The sequence below is a fragment of the Falco biarmicus genome, chromosome 4, assembly GCF_023638135.1.
Source record: "Falco biarmicus isolate bFalBia1 chromosome 4, bFalBia1.pri, whole genome shotgun sequence".
Lineage (NCBI taxonomy): Eukaryota > Metazoa > Chordata > Aves > Falconiformes > Falconidae > Falco > Falco biarmicus.
Genome location: NC_079291.1, coordinates 69,954,871 through 69,971,244, shown reverse-complemented (window position 1 = coordinate 69,971,244; position 16,374 = coordinate 69,954,871). Strand labels below are relative to the sequence as shown.

Below are 16,374 nucleotides of genomic sequence, written 5' to 3'. Positions count from 1 at the left end.
TATAAGGCTCAGTGACCTATTCCACAGAAACATGAATTTTGTTCAAGCCACAGCTCTTCTCCATGCATTTCTGCTCTTAAAACTTCAAATGAGTAGAACTGATTTTCCCCTGCAACTGAAACACTATCAGATTCTGATTGTCTGCAGAATAAAATCTAATGCTTGTTTGATTCACAAGACTGATCTTCAGAGTATTAACTTCTGCTGATGTGCCAGTCACAGATTAAAAGCATGTTTATATGTAAAGAGTTTGTACATACTGCAGAAGGAAAGGGTCCAAGTTGAGATGTATTTATTTAAACAAAAGCGCTTCTGGGGAGGGGTGGAAATAATGGATTTTTATAAAGCTTGCTAAATGCTGTGTGGAGCATCTCCTTTTCGGTTCTTTTTAGCAGCACTGACCTTTGTATCTTTACTTTATGGCAGCATAGTGTTAACTTGTAAAATAGTAGATGGGAGTTGGGGTCAAAAGCTGTCTGTCTCTTGGGTATATGTCTTAGTATTGATCACTGAGCTCAGACTGTAAATTTCTAATATTTATTTATATTTTTTTTTTAGCTTTCTGAAACTATAAGCTTAAAATTGCTATGCATTCTTTCACTCTGACTTCTCTAGATTCTCACATCCAGGCTGTATCTGAATCCTCTGGACTGTGTTTTTTGAAGGAAAAGCTATGCCTTATTAGTATGCTATATACAAAATTTCCTTTGATCTTGTAACTTTATCCATGCCAAATGTCTGCGATTCTTTTCTAATTTTAGTGTAAGCCAGCCTGTGCTTCAGACTGATAAAGGCATTATTTCTGGCTTCTTTTCTAATACTATTAATCTTTATTGCTTTCTTATTGCATGGTTCACTTTAAATTACTCTTCCCGTTCTTTTTTTTTTTTTTTTTTTTGTTTATACCCGTCGGCATTGTAAACCAGCATCAGCATTCATCTGTGTCAGATATGGTGTGTATGACAGAGGAGCGAAGTTTGTAATTGCAGAGAAGTGTAGAAACATTTAACATCATCAGGTAATGAGAAGAGCAATGCTTCAACTGCTACTGTTTTGTATATTGAAATTTTCTTTTTGCAGATGGAAAAATCCGTTTGGCCACTTTAGAACTTGGCTGCCTGTTGCTGAAGCAGCTTGTGTTTTCTAAAAATGGCAGCATCATAAAAGATGTTCACCTTGCTTGCCTTGAGGTAAGTATTTTCTTTCAAATTACCAGTCAGAGCATTACTTGTCTTCAAGTCTTGTAGTATAATTGAATAATTTATTTTGTTCCTGATTGCAATAAGCAAAAGTGTGAAATATGAGCTTCCAGTGCATTTTTCCATTGGCAGCTCTGTGCGGTGAAAGTAAAGAATCAGTACCCCATGCTCTGTTCTCAGCTTTGCTGTTATCTTGCTTTTTAAATTCTTTTAACTTCTCAAGCAAGGTTATGTATAGTTCCCGCTCTGAAATTTGTGTGTCATCAGTCTCAACAGTGTAAAGAAAAGTGATTTTGAAACTAGCAAGCTCACATAACCTGTATTTTTGTAAGTGCAAGAACTGTGTTCTATCAAATTCTGGGCTGAAGGCTATGAGTATGGCAATATTAATAGTCTCTTCTGTATGAGGTTTTGGGTGGCTTTTTTTTAAATGTGACTTTTGAGTTCATGGTGTATTTACTCCCTGAAACACAGGTTTTTTTTGTATTTTCTAGGGTGCAAGGGAAGAAAGTGTTCACCTCCTTCGTCGTTTCTATAAGGTATATATGCAAAATGCTATAGGAAAGAATGGAGAAACTACTTTACATCATGTGGAATTAGAAGCAAGTCTGCAGCCCGCTGTCTACACGGTGCCCAAGGCGGCACTTTTTTATAGATGGGAACTCCATAGTTGTGATGGAGAAATGAAGTGCTTTGTGGACTATTCCTCTCCTTTCCTGCCCTTCCTGTACCACGCTGACATATGTCACAAAAAGGCTGTTTGAAGTGTCACAGGGTTTGTTCTGAAGGGCCAAGTTAGTGGTCATGCTTTTGTTGCAACTGCTAAGTATTTCATGTAACAGAGCCACACTATTAGAACATTTCTGAGATTTTATCGTTGACACCTGTAGTGGCTTGACTGTGGCTAAATGCCAGGTGCCCACCAAAGCTGCTCTATCGCTCCCCTCCTCAACTAGACAGGGGAGAGAAAATATAACAAAAGGCTCATGGGTCGAGATAAGGACAGGGAGATCACTCGGGAGCTACTGTCATGGGCAAACCAGATTCGACTTGGGGAGAAATTAGCTTTGTTTATTAGCATTCAAATCAGAAAAAAAACCCTCCTCTTCCCCACCCCTCTGTTCTTCCCAGGCTGAGCTTAATTCCCGATTTCTCTGCATCCTCCCCCTGAGCAGTGCAGGGAAACGGGGAATGGGGGTTACAGTTGCTTCATCACAGTTGTTTCTGCTGCTCCTTCCTCCTCACACTTTCCCCCCGCTCTGGCGTGGGGTCCTTCCCACAGGAGAGAATTCTCCATGAACTTCTCTAGCATGAGGCCTTCCCATGGGCTGCAGTTCTTGACACACTGCTCCAGTTCCCTTCAGGAACAGACTGCTCCAGCGTGAGTCCTCTGCAGGGTCACAACCCCTGCCAGCAAACCTGCTCCAGTGCAGGCTTCCCACAGGTCACAGCCTCCTTTGGGCATCCACCTGCTCCGGTGTGGGGTCCTCCATGGGCTGCAGGTGGGGGTTGGTTCCATTGTGGACCTCCATGGTCTGAGGGGGACAGCCTGCCTCACCATGGTCTTCATCGTGGGCTGCAGGGGAATCTCTGCTCCGGCACCTGGAGCACCTCCTCCCGCTCCTTCTGCAATGACTGGGTGCCTGCAGAGTTGTTGGTCTCATGTAGTCTCACCTCCTCTCTCCCACTGGCACAGATTATATTTTTCCCCTCCTTACTATGCTATCCCAGAGGTGCTACTACTGTTGCTGATTAGCTCAACCTTGGCCAGCGGTGGGTCTGTCTGGGAGCTGGGAAGCTTTTGGCATCTTCTCACAGAATCCCTGTAGCGCCCTGCTACCAAAACCTTGCCATGCAACCCCCCTACAACACTGATATGGAATGTATTTCCTTTCGGTGTTACTTTTTATTTCTGTCTTACCTGAAGCGATGATCTGAAATTTTACTTAACTTTTTTTCTTATTACAGACCTCTGCAGCTTTTTAGATTTTTTATTGTAAACAATGAGAGAAACAAAATTTTTAGCCCTAGGCAGTAACTTGTATGTAAGGAAAGGTAAATCTATGACAGATTTCAAGTATGTAAGATCTCTTCCCTTTTTTGTTAGAATTCTCTTGAAGAATGTGTGATTTACAAAAATCAGTAATTTGTGGCAGGCTGACCTTGGCTAGTTGCCAGGCATCTGCCCAGCTGCTCACACTCTCCCCTCAGCAGGATGGTGGGAGGACATAAAATGAAAAGATCTTCTGCTCGAGATAAAGATAGGGAGGTCATTCACCAATTACCATCGTGGGCAAAACTGACCTCACTTGGTGAAAATTAATTTATTGCCTATTAAAATAAATTTAGATAGTTAGAAACAAAGACAAATCAAAATACCACCTTCAGCACATCCTCCCTTTTCCCACGCTCAACTTGGCTCCTTCATTCCCGACTTTTCCTCCTCCTCCCCTTACAGAGTGGGGGTGGGGCTCAGCAATGGGGGTTTGGGCGGAGTGCATAACAGTTCATCTCTGCTGCTTCCTCCTGATGCTTTTCCCCTGCCCCAATGTGGACCCACTCTTCCAGTGGGCTGCAGTTTTCCAGGAACAAAAATCTGCTTCAGTGTGGGTCCTCCACACACTGCAGTTCCTTCAGGGCATAGCCACCTGCTCCAACACAGCAGTGTCGATCCCTGCTCCACCTGGGATCCTTTCCTCAGGCTGCAGAGGAATCCCTCTCCCTTTTTAAAATGTGTTCTCCCAGAGGCGCTGCAGCCTGGCTGGGGGGCTGCGGGGGCACCCACCTCCCCTCACAGAGCCCCGCAACCAGTGCCTGGGCAGCAACACCCAGTACGTAATTAAACAAAAACAACCAGCGTGGCTCCATAGCCATAAGGATTCATGATATGTCCATATCCCTTTTTTTGAAAGGGAGAAGAAATTTTTCTGGATATGTTTGAAGATGAATACCGGAGTATGACAGTAAGTGACACCTCTTCTACTTGGCCAAATCCTCAAACCCAGATAGAACACAAAAGCAAGAGCTAGTACTTATTGAGAACTACTGAGAACACTGGTATATTTCTTTCTGGGAGTAGAATAACAAGATGTGAGTACTATTTTTTTGTCTCTGAGGAGCTGTGTCTACACCTAAATAAATAATTTATGTGAAATTTCACAGCTCTTTACTAAATAAAAGCCCATTACTTTTTGAAAGTGAGTATGTAAAAATTAATTTATCCTGAGAAATGAGACATCAGATTTTTTTTTTTTTTCTGGTTATGGAGCACTGTGAAAATCTTCCTATATCTTTCTGAAGTCCAGCAAAGTTTCAGTTTTGAGTGGTGCCACTTTACTTACTAGTAGAGAAGAGGGTTCTAGGCAGTAAATATGTGGGCCTTTGTCTCATCTAGGAGAGATACAGCCTGTGCTGCAGTACTGGATATGGAAGTTTTAACAGATTACCAAACTTAATCTCAGACAGCTCATATCTAACCTGTAAACTTATTTTAAAACTAATTATCTGTTTAAATTCTTAGGTTAGAATTCAGATAAAAATACTTTGGGTAGTCAGTTAAGGTTTTTTCCACATTTATTTAATGAGCAGCCAATGGTTTTCTTTTTGAAAAAGCTCAAGCTACAGTCGGTGCGTTGCAATAAGCCTTAATTTGGGACGCATCTTGCACGTATCGTACCAGCCTAAATAATAGAAGTATTCAGTGAAGCATTTAATTTTTTAGTAGTTGTGTTACTGTGCTTTTGGTTTGAGAAGTCACATCAATACTAGCATCACTTTTATGTTGCAAGTTCAGTATACGTGTAGGTTTTTCTGTTGTATCTATTTCTGAGACTGCTCTTTTTTTTTTGTTTACCATAAAATGCGTAGCTACACCCTAGAACTTGAACTTTGTTTTGTTTAGAGTGCTATTATTTGGTTAGATAGCAAATGATTTACTGGGAGGGCTGATTTAAGTGCTGATTAACACAAATGTCCTGTTGGATGACTTGTGCAAATAGTATGATATAGAGCTTCTACAGAGACAGAAGTATACCTGCTCTGTCCAGATGACTAATGAAAGAAAAAGTTGTCTTCATTAATGATAGATGACAGCAAGTTCAGAGGAGCAAGTAAATTGAGCACTGTAGTCCTTAATATTTTCACTTTCAGCAATTGAGTTTCCTTTTTTAATATTCTTCACCTTTATGATGTAAAATGCTGTTTAAACCAGGATACATTCATGTGAATTGCATCTGAAGTAGTTATTTACTTGTTACAAATTTTAGGTTTGTGTTCTCATTTGTTCCTGCTGTCTATGTAAATTTCTGTATCTTTCTAAACATTAATTGAATTTGTTAATTGTAGATGCTGAAGATTAATTGTTCTGAGGTCAGAAAAATTGGCTAAAGACTGTTTTTGAGTTTGTATGTGTGCAAGGCAGCAGTTCAAGACTGCACTGTGAAAAGTCTGGACCTTGTTTCAGCCTGTTGCTTCTATAGTATCTGACTGTTACAAAGTAGCCAGGAATGCTTCTAGTTACAGTTGGCTATTTTGGAATGCCCATGTGACTGCATTTTTCTTCCATGCAGAATATTGTACAAGCTGTAGGAAGGGTTTTTGTATGTATTAGCCATTCCAGCTGGCTTTCTAGCAAAAAAGCTCGTTTTTCCAGTGTGTGTGTGTGTGTGTATATAATAGAACTTGGATGAAATTGCCCAAAGGTACAGAAGGATAGATATTTCACCCATCATTTATTCATCAAAATAAACAACCATGTAAGGGAGAGACTCTGTTCGTGGCAAAGCTGAAAGGAATTGGTGAAAGTTAATGTGTTATGAGAGACTAGAGAGTTCTTGAAGAGAAAAGATAGGGGAGACTTTTTCTTGTGATTGAAGTAATTACAAATTTGAGTCAAAACTGAAAATAAAACCTGACAGACTTTGGTTTTTAGTACTCCTGAAATAGCTTTTCTTCTCTAATCTTTCAGAGTTCTTTCCTCTTTTTTTCAGTATAGAAGCTTCAACAGTGTGTTGGGGAACAAGGAGCAAATACAAAATAGAGATTGCATGTAAAGAGCTTAAAATTTAAGATGGATGGTGTTAAAAATTCTCAGAACTCTATAACAATTCCTTCCTCAACTTCACAACCGTGAATTGTATTTGCAAGTGAAGATGCAAATGCATATTGTTCTGTACAGTAATCAATGTTAAAATATTTTTATAGATTAAACCCATGAATGTAGAGTACTTGATGATGGATGCCTCAATCTTGCTGCCTCCAACGGGGACACCACTAACTGGTATTGATTTTGTGAAAAGATTGCCTTGTGGAGATGTGGAAAGAACACGAAGAGTGAGTAAGACTATTTTTCTTAGGTTCATTTATGACGGAATGATGCCAAAGGCTTAAGAACAGTTCCAAAAATACAGATGTTTTTCCTTGAAAGCTTGAAGCTTCTTGATAGGAAATATCATGCATAAAGTTATGAAGACTTGATGAAGACAGGCCTGTGTGTAGAGGATATAATACTTACCTGTCCCAGGTATAAAAACCTTTGTCTACAGTTTCTTGTGTATAGTCAATATGGCTTTGTGCCGGAGTTCTGTTTTTTAGGCTGTAGAGACATCTACATAAAAAGACATTTTGATGATACTCATTAATACATGACCAGTTTCCTTTCGTGATCTGCTATTTCAGTCCCTCTTTCATTATATTCCTGTAGTAGAATCTCCACTGGAAGGCTGGCTGGCTTAATGCTGCTTGTGTTTCTAGACGTAGCAAAAAATACAGTTCTGCTCAGCAGTGCTCATCTTGCTAAAGTAATTCATGATGGTGTTCTTGAGAGTGAGGAGAAAAATAGCAAAATATCTATTTTTATGACTGCCACAATTCATAGAGGTGATAATGATGTTATTCACATCAGTATCAGCACTCTTGGAATGATCAGTTCTTGGCCCCTGTTGACAGTGTCCTATAAGCATTACAGTGTCAGTAACTGTTAAAAGATATATTACTGCACAACATTATTGTTTGCAAACTACTTTTGTTCAGGTAGCTTTGCATTTATGTGTATGTGTAAGTATATTCAAGTACTCTTGAAGAAAACCTGTATGGGAATCTTCTGAAAACTTCTCAATTCCTTACTTATTAAAAGTCACATAATTTTTGTTATCACAGCAAGTTAAGTTTGATAAAGTATTGTGACTTGACTTTAAAAGTGTTGTTCTTGAAAAGCAAAAATGCTTCCTAGAATTCTCTCTGAGGCTTTAACAGAATGATACTTAAAAATGCACATTAATGGAAACTGACTGCTCCATGTTTTTTTCATGTGCTAAATAATGAATAACTTGGCTTCTGTTGGTTGAAATTAAAAAATCAATACAAATATTCTGTTAATTTTTTGGGATGAAAAGATCTTTCTCATCAGAAGAGCTCCCAGAATGTTTCCTTGTTGGTTCTCCTTCCCCTGATCACATTGTGCTAGAAGTTTTAGTGCTATTTTCTTCCAACTAGGCTACCTCTCTGAGGCTGAATTGCCATAACAGTATGCTGAACTTCAGGTGTATGCTGTGACATTGCTGCTACCACTTAACCTGCTGAGGCTTTTTCTTTTTTCTGACAGTTTCAAATGGGTAGTGATTCAATTCTGAGCATCCCATGGTATGATTCTAAAAACATTCTCGGGTTTTATTTCACTAGTAAGTGAAGAAGTCTCATACTTTGATTATATCATGAGTTCTTAGCTGTTAGACATCAGAGCTTTTTAGGCTCTCACTTCTTCTTTTGCTATAGAAGGTCCCTTGAAGTGGCAGTTCTTTTCCTCTTAACTTTAGAAGGAACTCTCAGAAATCAGATCTTGAGTTGTCAAAGGCATATCTCCTAAATCCAGACAGGCAACCCCTCTGACTTAAAACATGAAAATGACTACTAGTTGTTGGGTTGCTTTCTGAAAACAGCTGCTACTGCTTGATCAAGCCTTCTGCCCAGAATCAGATGCTCTTTTGAATTGTTGATAGTCCAGTTACTGCTTTTCGGTTGCATCTCTTCTTCTGATTTCTGTAGTCCTAAAGATGATACTATTTACCAGTTGCCTAGAATAATGCAAATTCATTTACATGCTTATTTGGGAAGTAACAAACAATATGGGTGTTGAACTCTGCACCTTTGAGCACACAGCAAGCAAAGAATTTGAGAGAAGGTTTTGAACTACCTGCGAGAACACTATTTCATGGAAATGTAATCAGATACTGATAGGTTTCCCTGCAAACTGCTATTTCTTTGTGTATGGTATGTATATATCAGTGAAGGAGTCAGTGCAAAGTATACTTCATCATAATGTGTAGCTCTTTAATGTAGATAGTAATTCATATTTGTTCCTACTTAACCAAGAAAACAGAAGTCAGCTGAAAAAATTGTAGTCCACTGAACTGCTCTGCTGTTTTATTGAGATCTAATAAAATGTTACAGGAAGTCACAAATTGCATGTATTTGGATTTATATTGCTATTGCTAGCAGACTGAGGGGTATCGGTCTTATAGGAAGCACAGTGTAGTTCCTTTTTCATCTGATGTTCTTACTTTTTTTTCTTGCAAAGGCTAAAGTTCTAGGGTTTTTTCCTACTCCTGTAGATAATTGTGCAGTAAATGCGATTACACATTGGAGATGGGTGACATTAGTTTTATAGGGAACATATGCAAGGAAAATCAATGGTCTGTCTAGGAGGGAGAGAGGATTGAGGGGAAAGTAAGTGAAAGCAGGCTGGGTGATGGCTTCCCTCTGTATTAACAAAAAAAACCCCCAAAGCCAACACCCCCCCACCCACACCCACACCCACCTCCCACAAAAAAAACCAAACATACAACCATCAAAAAACCAACAAAAAAACCCACAACTGTTGTGTTTGACTTTTGGGTCACCAAAAATGCAAGGTTGTTACTCTTCCTGATTGAAGTTGGAAGCTTTTAAACTCAATACCATGAATTCTTCTTGAAGCATCTGGTAGTAAAACTACTTTATAGTAATCTTACTTAATTTCAGTAAATCCACAAATACATTAGAATGCAGTCTGCCTAAACAGGAGAGATCATCTGCCATTATAAAGTGACTACTCTTATTCATAAGGTAGTATTAATACTGTATTTTTGTTAGATACCCTTGACGTTCATTGCTCCAAATAATTGTATTGCCCTATTAGATTTCAACAGCATATGAAATTCATCTGCTCTGGTGTCAGTTCCTGGAAGAGGCAGATACATCACTTCCCTCTCTTCTTTCCTGTTCTGTCAGAAGTTTCTGAAAGCATCACCAGTATGATAGCTGGACAAGCACTCACATTTCTGGTTCATGGGAGCCACAGTTCTGTTGATTTTAAAAATAGAGGGCTGAAGGGTTTTTCCTTAAAGCAGTTTAGATTTGGTTTTCCTAATACTTCCTGCAATCTGGGAGTTCCTGGGCACTGCAGCTGTTCCATGAACTCGATGCTTTTACTGTAAGGCAGCAGTTAATTTACAGTATGCCACAAAATTACTCCATAGGAAAGAGTTTTAAAAAACAAAACACTGGAGGTAATATAAAAATGATTTTTCATTTGCTGTACCAAAAATACAGTTCTTGTAGCGGAAGAGGATTATAAATGGTGCCTCTCAAAATGTGGCTAATAAAATGGCAATTGTTCATTGGCACTTTTATTTAGTCTTTGCATAACATGTCATTAATTTCTAAATCAAAACAAAAATATTAGTTTCACAAAGCATCTGTTGGAAGTTCCTCGGAACTGGTGCAGCTTTCAGAATGCTTTGCCCCTATGTAGACCTGAGAATACAGATTAAGTTCTCCAAGAATGCTGTATTGCATGTGGTTAGTGTTGATGAACACAGCAAATTAAAATCAAAAATACCCACTGTTTTATCTCAAACTTGTAGACACCTGTAGTGGCTTGACTGTGGCTAAATGCCAGGTGCCCACCAAAGCTGCTCTATCGCTCCCCTCCTCAACTGGACAGGGGAGAGAAAATATAACAAAAGGCTCATGGGTCGAGATAAGGACAGGGAGATCACTCGGGAGCTACTGTCATGGGCAAACCAGATTCGACTTGGGGAGAAATTAGCTTTGTTTATTAGCATTCAAATCAGAAAAAAAACCCTCCTCTTCCCCACCCCTCTGTTCTTCCCAGGCTGAGCTTAATTCCCGATTTCTCTGCATCCTCCCCCTGAGCAGTGCAGGGAAACGGGGAATGGGGGTTACAGTTGCTTCATCACAGTTGTTTCTGCTGCTCCTTCCTCCTCACACTTTCCCCCCGCTCTGGCGTGGGGTCCTTCCCACAGGAGAGAATTCTCCATGAACTTCTCTAGCATGAGGCCTTCCCATGGGCTGCAGTTCTTGACACACTGCTCCAGTTCCCTTCAGGAACAGACTGCTCCAGCGTGAGTCCTCTGCAGGGTCACAACCCCTGCCAGCAAACCTGCTCCAGTGCAGGCTTCCCACAGGTCACAGCCTCCTTTGGGCATCCACCTGCTCCGGTGTGGGGTCCTCCATGGGCTGCAGGTGGGGATTGGTTCCATCGTGGACCTCCATGGTCTGAGGGGGACAGCCTGCCTCACCATGGTCTTCATCGTGGGCTGCAGGGGAATCTCTGCTCCGGCACCTGGAGCACCTCCTCCCGCTCCTTCTGCAATGACCTGGGTGCCTGCAGAGTTGTTGGTCTCATGTAGTCACATTCCTCTCTCCCACTGCCACAGATATGTTGGGGTTTTTTTCTGTTGCTGATTAGCTCAGCCTTGGCCAGCGGTGGGTTCATCTTGGAGCTGGCTGACATTGGCTTCATTTGACATGGGGGAAGCTTCTGGCATCTTCTCACAGAAGCCACTGCTGTAGCACCCTGATAACAGTCTTGCCAAGCAAACCCAGTACAAGGTCTCTGCCTGTGTGCTAGCTATTACAGTTTTAAGTTCAAAAGATGAGAGCGTCTGAAGATTGGTTGTCTGTAGTGTACAGGTACTGTAAATACAGTCAGTCTTAAAATAATGTTTAAAAAGAAAAAATTGGGGGTTTTGCTTGAACAGCTCCTGTAATCATTTGCCTGTCAGTCACAATCTGTGTAAGTGTGCCTGTGGGATAAAAGCTCTGCTGCTTCTGCTTCATTGAAAATAAATAGTTATGTCTCGATTTCTTCAATATTCTTTTTTAACTTACTTGAAAATTAAGTTCTGCTTTCTCAATTTAAAAAGTATATTTACTGCGTGACAACAAACTCAGGGGTTGTAAAAACAAATATACATTTATAAGATTCTGTTAAAATATCGAGTACTGAGTGCAGCAATATTTTTTTTTAATTTCTCAAGGCAATCAGAGTTTTCTTTATGCTCCGTTCACTTTCGCTGCACTTAAGAGATGAGCCAGAAACTCAGTTACCACTCACAAGGGAGGAAGATCTGATAAAGACAGATGATGTTCTTGACTTGAGTAAGTAGTCCCTCAATTTCCCAAACACTCTATGACATGTACAAATTGCTGGCTTTTTGGTGTGTTGTTTGTTTGTTTTTTTTACCAAGGATGACTTTATGAAGTTTGTCTTCTATTGTATTTGGATAACTTGTGGGTTTTGTGGCTTTTTAAAAGAAACTGTGAATAAATATACCAGGGTTTACAGATTAGCACATAAAGGATTCAGAGTCCTTTATTTCATTTCCTGGTATGTTAATTTTCTAAATTAACTGATCCTAGGATTCTGTTTTCACCTATTCAAAATGCGCTTAAAGCAGTCATGAATTTCAAGAGACTGGAGATAATTACTCCAACAGCATCACTGCACTGTTTTACCAATAATGAGATTTGGTTGTCATCGTGTCCCCCTGCCCTACCCTGGAGGAGTTGTTCTTCACATCTCTTCCATCATTTTAAAGTCGGTGTGTGGAAGGGTCTACTGCTATAGCTGAAGCGGATGCTGAGCTATTCCCAAGGGGAGTCAGTCTGTAATGTATAGAATAACCTTTTGATATTGAGTAGTACTTCTTACGAAGTAAAGACCAAGTCCTTCTTTCTGCAGTGTCATGGAGTACTACTGCACTCTCTGTACTGAAGAAACAAAAGTTGGAAGGAACAGAATCATGAAGTGTGCTCTTTGTCTGCAAATTAAATATACCTGTGTTCATTTAACAGCAAAATATACATCTCTAGATGACCTCATGTTACTAAACAGTACAGCTTTTAGACTAACTCTGGCCTAAATCATAAAGCTGTAATTTTACTGTCTCCAGCACTGACATTTTTATGAAACAATAACTTGTCATGTTTTAAGTGAATCTTACTGGTGTGAGACATTAGGGTTTTGTTTAAAGGTTTAAAATATGTACAGAAGTGTGCTTGTAGGCTAGGATTTAAAAGAAGGTGCATGATAATATAAATACTGTTAATTCATTTCTTATAATCAAGACCTAGAAGAATTTGACATATTGGTGTCAGCTGATAAGTATTTAACTTTTGTTCAGGCAGTTACCTTATTAAGAACTTGCAGGTACCATTCATAGCTTTAGAGGACATGTGATTGCTAAAATAGAGAGTGTATTTCCTAGGGCTCTAATTTGTGAAGGTTCTTTTTCTTACAAAAGAAGGGGAAAAAATGCTTTATGTTTTAGATGTTAATTTTCTTTGATTCTCTGAGTAAGTGCTTGTTGATCTTACTCCAACTAAAGCGGTTACCCTAGTTGCCTTAGTAGGTGTTAGAAGATTATGTCCAGTATCCGAGACCTTTTTGTGCATCAAGTCCATCAAGAATATTAATTATCTGAGTGAAGGGGAAAACACTGAAATCAAGTGAGCTAAGCAGAAGTTTTGTGATATCAGAGCTGCTGCTTAATGGATAACATCCAGATTAAACCTTAAGCAAATAAATACCTTATATTTTATAATTACTAAAAATCATTAATTGTTTGAAAATATATTTGCTTGAAGTACTGAAAATATCAGAGGATACTCCCTCTGCCATAAAGCCCAAGCCATGCAGCTTAGAATGAGAATAAACTCATCTGTAAATGTGGAGAGAATGCTATTGCTGTTAACTGAACTTGTAAAATTGCACAAGCTATAGGGTACGCACAACATTTTACTAAGTAAATGTAAATTTTAGGCTACAGTAGGTGAGAAGATGCCAAGATATCAGTCCAGTTGCATTTTTGGTAGCTACACATTTGATGGTGTGGAAGACTTGACAGTTGAGTCATCACAATTCCCATTTGTTGAATTTCTGTGTTATTTAAAAGATTTAAGAAAATATACAGGGAAAATGCAACTTGAAGAACACATTTTAAGAAGTATTCTGTCCTGTTCTATTGGTATTGTTTTGGTTTGGTGAATTACATGGAATGAGCTTAATGCAAACTCATCACTTTTGGTCTTTCCCAAAGAGAAAGCACAAGCTGTTGTTAATTACATTATGCAGTTATTAACTGTCAGGTAAAAAAAAGATGTCCAAAATGTATAGTTACTGTTGACTTGCTAAAGGATTGGTAATACAGAATTAACTCAGTTTCCTATTCAAATCATTTAGGTATTTATTGTAATGTTGGCTCTTTTTCAGAGGGTGAGATGAAATAATGAATCAGCTTCTAGTGGAAAAAACCTGTTTTTCTTAACTGGAAATGTGATTATAAAGTTAATTTAAGAATATACCCAACAAAAGGTAGATCTGATTGAAATACTGTTTCTAAGTATTATTTATTCCTCCTCCCAACCCTGCAAAAAGAAGAAAAGGAACACCTTTTGTCCTTGCTTATCTGTTAGTCTAGAGAAATGCTGATCACTCTTATTATAAAATTTAGTGGACTCTGTCACTGGTATTGTGCAGTTCATTGCAGGTGTCTTTTTATTCATGACTTTCCGAAGGCAGTTGCTTTTACACAGAACACAAGGTATCCTTTTCTTGGAACATGTAGTTTAGACCATAGATTATTAATACTTCACTCTGTATTGTATAATTGTTTGTGATTTTTATTACATGTCCATGATGCCAGATTAATTGCTACAGAAGTAGTTCATGCCCTTTATGTGTAATGGTATCCAAAGTTGTTTCCTGCTTCCAGTGTGGGATGCTAGATATAAACGATTAAAAGAGCCTGTATAGAGAAAGGATGTAAAAAACCCCCCAGACCTACTAGCATCAAAATTATCTGCTTCAATTTGAATGAAGTGTTCTAAAATATAAAGATGTAATACCTACTATAAAAGGTGAGGTTTTACTAAAGAAGTTGTATTAAATTAAAATTGTACTGTTGATTTAGAACATCACCCTATTAGATTTAAACTCATTTGCTGCTTTAAGGCATATATAGTCCTCAGTGGTACCATCATTAACTTAAAATACATGTTTATACTGACCAATGTGAACGAAGGCAACAATGGTACTGAACTGCTTGTCACGTGGTACTTGTATGTATGTGCACGAAGCTGCCATTTGTTAATATGTGTATACATTGATATGTGTTTGCACATGTGCAAATATAACTAGGGAAGAAAAACACGTTCCATTGCCCTACCTGTGGAACCAGTGTTCTGGACCTCTAGGCACCCTTATATGAGAATCTTTTTTTAATAGTTTATGTGGTAACTCACTTTAATTTTCAGAAGGTTTTATCCTTTCCACTCTTTAACAAGCATAAACTCAAGTTAAAAATAAAAATTAAGTTTAAAAAACGTGTGGTTTAGATAAGAAGATTAGAATTCTCCTTGTCAACATTAAGCTGTTTGAGAAAGTAAATGGTGGTATTTCAAGTAAAGAACAACACCAGGATTGACTGAATCCTTATTTAGCTTTGATTCATTTAAAGGACTGGAGGTGCTTTTTCTTTGAGTCAGGCTACTTACTTGTGCTTTTCTGCTTTCTTAATGGAAGGCAGCACAGATGCCTGCATGACAGTTTCATATGAAGTAAGCTATTTTATTGCTTGATAGTCCTCCCAACACCTTTGCTAAATTGTATTTTCCCAGTGCTCTGTTTTTTAGAAGAGCTCATGGATTTCTAGCTAGTGATTTCTAGCTTGTCTTTTAAATCAGCAGACTGTTCTACAATGAATATTTTGTTGTTTTCAAAATTATTATAGTAACAATATCAAATTCTTAACTACATTGTTTATCACTTGATGTGTTAAAAAGCATTCAAGAAGGCTTACAACTGCAGTAGAAAAGCAGAAAGACTCAAATGTGGAATAGTGCTTAGAAACCATCTTGTAGGTAAGAATCTGTCAGGCTACACTCACTTTAATTTTTTTGTAATGCAATTTGAATCAAGCATATTACCATATGCTGGTAGCTTTTTGATTACAAAACCAAGAACTTGCTGAAAATAGCAATTACAATTTATTATACACAGAATTTGGGACAGCAGATCCATCCTTCTTTGGGGTAGAAAACCAAATTCTCATTAGTGTAGACTTCAGCAACTGAGTTTAACTGTACAGAAAAAAACCTCTCTAAAGTGCTTCTCCTGGAAGGGGACATGTCACTCAAAATTAAGTACATGCATCCCTGCTGCTCATTGTGTGTTACTGGAATGTTTGAAAAGATATTTATTCCCACCACCCCCCACCACCCCCTTTAGACATTTCTAAATGTCTTGTAGAAATTTAGTAGTTAACTTGAGCTGATTTTATTTTTTTTAATTAAGAATTAAGATCAGTGCTTTTTTTACCAACCAGGGGTTAACTACCAAACCAGTTTTTTCTGACATAAGTCAGAAGACAGAAGGATTGATGTAGGACTTTCAAAATGTCTGAATGCACAGATAGTGTATGTGTTTGTATTCTTTGGACAGATGGGAGCTGTTACAGGTTACATCAGTGTTAAACCTGAACCTTTTGCAGAGATACTTTGGTAGATCCAGTTGCCTCCTGAGATACTGTTTAGTAAACCTCTAGTGCAGATAACAGACTTTATAAACAGTACATTGTAGTAAGAAGTGTTACACTCTTGAAGAGTATTACAGTTGTACTATTCCTTATGTGTGCTGTTACATATTTAAGTTTAAATACAGAGTATCCACATAATGATGGCAGTTCTGTGCATTAATGTATTCACTGCTTTCTGATCTTTTCACAGAAGGTTTTAGTCTTGATTTTGGGACCACAACATGTAATTACAGCCATGGATTTTTCAAAGCTTGGGTCTTTCCATATATTCCAGCATTTATTAGTAAACATTTTTTTTC

At 38.5% G+C, this 16,374-nt stretch overlaps 1 protein-coding gene across 7 annotated transcripts in view; it reads left to right on the top strand.

Moving 5' to 3' along the window:
• Positions 1–16,374, top strand: part of CLEC16A (C-type lectin domain containing 16A) — an 81,585-nt gene that overhangs the window by 32,987 nt on the left and 32,224 nt on the right. For all 7 annotated transcript variants that reach the window (XR_008821337.1, XM_056335425.1, XM_056335424.1 and 4 more), the window contains exons 14-18: positions 1,081–1,190; positions 1,694–1,738; positions 4,112–4,162; positions 6,402–6,530; positions 11,519–11,639. Coding sequence is in view for 6 of the 7 variants with exons in the window: in XM_056335425.1 (XP_056191400.1) it covers positions 1,081–1,190; positions 1,694–1,738; positions 4,112–4,162; positions 6,402–6,530; positions 11,519–11,639 (456 nt within the window). In the remaining variant the exon portion in view is untranslated. The remainder of the gene's footprint in view (positions 1–1,080; positions 1,191–1,693; positions 1,739–4,111; positions 4,163–6,401; positions 6,531–11,518; positions 11,640–16,374) is intronic.